Consider the following 2,933-nt stretch of genomic DNA (forward strand, 5'->3'; position numbering starts at 1 on the left):
AAGCTCAAACAAGCAAAGAATTCCCATTGTATCTCTTTCTTCCACTGCAACAGCAATGTCCATGATATTCCATGTCTTCCTCCTCCTTTCTCTATGTTTCTCAGGTACTCTTCGTATTCGAATATTAATACAAATCACGTCGGCATGTCTCATTAATGATTCTTTGTTATCTCTAATGTGTTCTTTGGTCTATCTATTTACAGATCATTTTGGTGTATTACGAGTTGCTTCGTTAGGCATCAATTATGGTCAAGTTGGCAGCAATTTGCCACCACCCGATAAGGTTCTTGATCTGTTAAGTTCCCTTCAGATCACAAAAGCAAAAATCTACGACACCAACCCTCAAATTCTGACAACATTCGCCAACTCCAACGTTGAGCTCATTGTCACTGTTGAAAACCAAATGCTATCCGTGGTAATGGATCCCCAACAAGCACTTCAATGGGTTACCACCCACGTCCAGCCTTATTTCCCGGCCACCAAGATCACCGAGATTGCGGTCGGGAACGAAGTGTTCACCGACGGTGACACGTACCTTGTCGGATATCTCGTCCCGGCCATGGTCAGCATCCATGGAGCTTTGGTTCAATTGGGACTAGACAAGTACATTAAAGTTTCCACACCCAACTCATTGTCCGTTCTTCAAGAATCTTTCCCTCCGTCGGCCGGGAGTTTCAAGAGCGAAGTCTCGGGGATCATGTCGCAGTATCTTCGGTTTCTGGCAAGCACCGGCTCCCCATTTTGGATCAATGCATACCCTTATTTCGCTTACAAAGGTGCCCCGGACAACATTTCCTTGGACTATGTTCTGTTCAATAAAAATCCGGGCATGGTTGATCCTTACACCAAGCTACACTACGACAACATGTTGTACGCACAGGTAGATGCTGTCGTTTACGCAATGTCCAGGTTGGGTTATAGCGGGATCGAGGTGCGGGTGGCGGAGACGGGTTGGCCGTCGAAAGGGGACCCCGATGAAGTAGGAGCAACCCCAACCAATGCAGCCGTTTACAACAGGAATTTGGTGAAGCGGCAAATGAGGAATGAGGGGACACCCTTGAGACCAAATACGAGACTTGAAGTGTACTTGTTTGCTCTGTTCAATGAGGATATGAAGCCCGGACCGACATCGGAGCGAAACTACGGTCTTTTCGAACCCGATGGATCCATTGCTTACAATGTGGGACTCTCTGCCTTGTCCACAACATCATCAACTTCAACGTCAACGTCAACATCATCATCATCTTCTTTTTTCCTTACATCCTCTTCAGATAAGGTAAAATCATTGCTTTTGTCTTCTTGTTTTAAGTTCTTACGCCATTTACATCTCATAATGCTCATGAGCAATTATCTAATTATTTTTTTACATCTCTCTTTAACTGCCATTTATTTTGCGTAACAGGCAGCAAAACTGGGATTCCAAAGCTTGGTGTGTTGGATGTTTGTGTATTTGCTGGCTCTCCAAGTTTTACCTAGGCAACATTAAAGTAAAATGAACGATGCATGCAAATATTACCTCTTGGTAAGAAAAGAAAATTTGGGTCATTTTATCCTTCCACAAGACCACTTGATCAAGATGAAATATACCAAAATTCTTCACAAGTTGACCTACATCATTGTTTCATGTAAAAAGAAAATATCATCATAAATATTGAATTGAATGATTCAACGATTCGAACACGATGAAATGAATTTACTATTTGGTTGTAAAGAAAGCATTCTTTGTTACACTTTTGACGTGGAAACCATAATGGTTAACTTTCTCTTTGCTTTTCCCCCTTATCTTTATAAGAAAAGATTATGGAAAGAACAAATGGGATAATGAATAAGTTTAAGCTCTTTGGGTTGTTTAATATTCAATCCCCGAAATGAGCCAGCATTGGTTATAATATGACATCCTTTTCTTCACAAAGGAGCTTTTTCTAGGGTTATCTTTTTCGTTGTATGGGGAGACAATGTAAGCTAAGACTTGGTTAATGTTGATGAGGATCGATGGTCTTCTCGTTCCTACATCACCCAACGTGGTGTACATGCCCCCACTACACAAATTTTCTTGGATCCCGGCTATTAAAAGTTATAAAATAGTCACCTAACGTAGTGTACATACACCCACTACACAAATAAAGTGTTGCTTTATTGAGAATCCCGACTATTCAAAGTTATAAAATGATCCTCTCACTATAGGACACTTCTTTGTTGAGTCTCTAACTATTAAAAGTTACAAAATGGTCACCCGGTTATTCATATATTCTAAACTCGTCCCTTTTTGTTAAAGATTTGACGGTCGTCTAATTTGAATATTAACCTGCTAACTGAGATATGATAAAATTATATTTTAATGATGTATATTAGCACTGTCGTTGCTTTAAAGAACTGGCTTGACGACATAATGTATAATGAATTAACTCGATCATATAATCTAAACAGAGACTTAATCCATAAAATACAGCTCAACCAGTTTTGGAATCAAAGTTTTATCATATCTCAGTGAGCATGTTAACGTTCAGCTTAGACGGTCTTCGATTTATGTAACAAAAAAAGACAAATTTAGAACATATGAATAGTAAGGTGACAATTTTGTAACTTCTAATAATATGAGACCCAACAAAGTAACGTTTTATAGTTATAATATCATTTTGAAACTTTTAATAGTCGATTGACTCAATAAAATAATAACTTGTAGTTGAGAGATCATTTGTGTACTCTACCCAATTTTCTTTATATATGCTCTTTATTATTAAGATTTACGTGCTGGGAATTCCCATAATATTGCCTATAATCAATGATAACATAAATGATCATAATGTAAATTTTAAAATCTTGATGGTAAATGATAAATTTATACGAATATTAGTGACCATATGTGTAGTTTAACCACTAACAAATTCCTTGGAAATTCCTAAACTTAACTGGAAGGTATCAGGGAGTCTAAA

General features: G+C 38.2%; 1 protein-coding gene across 1 annotated transcript; it reads left to right on the plus strand.

The window, feature by feature from the left end:
- The first annotated feature begins 55 nt into the window (after positions 1–55).
- LOC120205855 (glucan endo-1,3-beta-glucosidase 14-like) lies at positions 56–1,488 on the plus strand. Its single transcript, XM_039205638.1, has 2 exons — positions 56–1,276; positions 1,403–1,488. The coding sequence occupies exons 1-2, from the start codon at positions 56–58 to the stop codon at positions 1,484–1,486; spliced, it is 1,305 nt and encodes a 434-aa protein (XP_039061569.1). The 3' UTR covers positions 1,487–1,488.
- The last annotated feature ends 1,445 nt before the right edge of the window (positions 1,489–2,933 follow it).

This window comes from Hibiscus syriacus, unplaced genomic scaffold (assembly GCF_006381635.1).
Source record: "Hibiscus syriacus cultivar Baekdansim isolate YM2019G1 unplaced genomic scaffold, ASM638163v2 tig00013285_pilon, whole genome shotgun sequence".
NCBI lineage: Eukaryota > Viridiplantae > Streptophyta > Magnoliopsida > Malvales > Malvaceae > Hibiscus > Hibiscus syriacus.

Coding starts and splice junctions, on each gene's coding strand:
- LOC120205855 (XM_039205638.1), top strand. CDS start 56: ATGTCCATGATATTCCATGTCTTCCTCCTCCTTTCTCTATGTTTCTCA. Junction 1,277..1,402: donor TTACATCCTCTTCAGATAAG/GTAAAATCATTG, acceptor TTTGCGTAACAG/GCAGCAAAACTGGGATTCCA.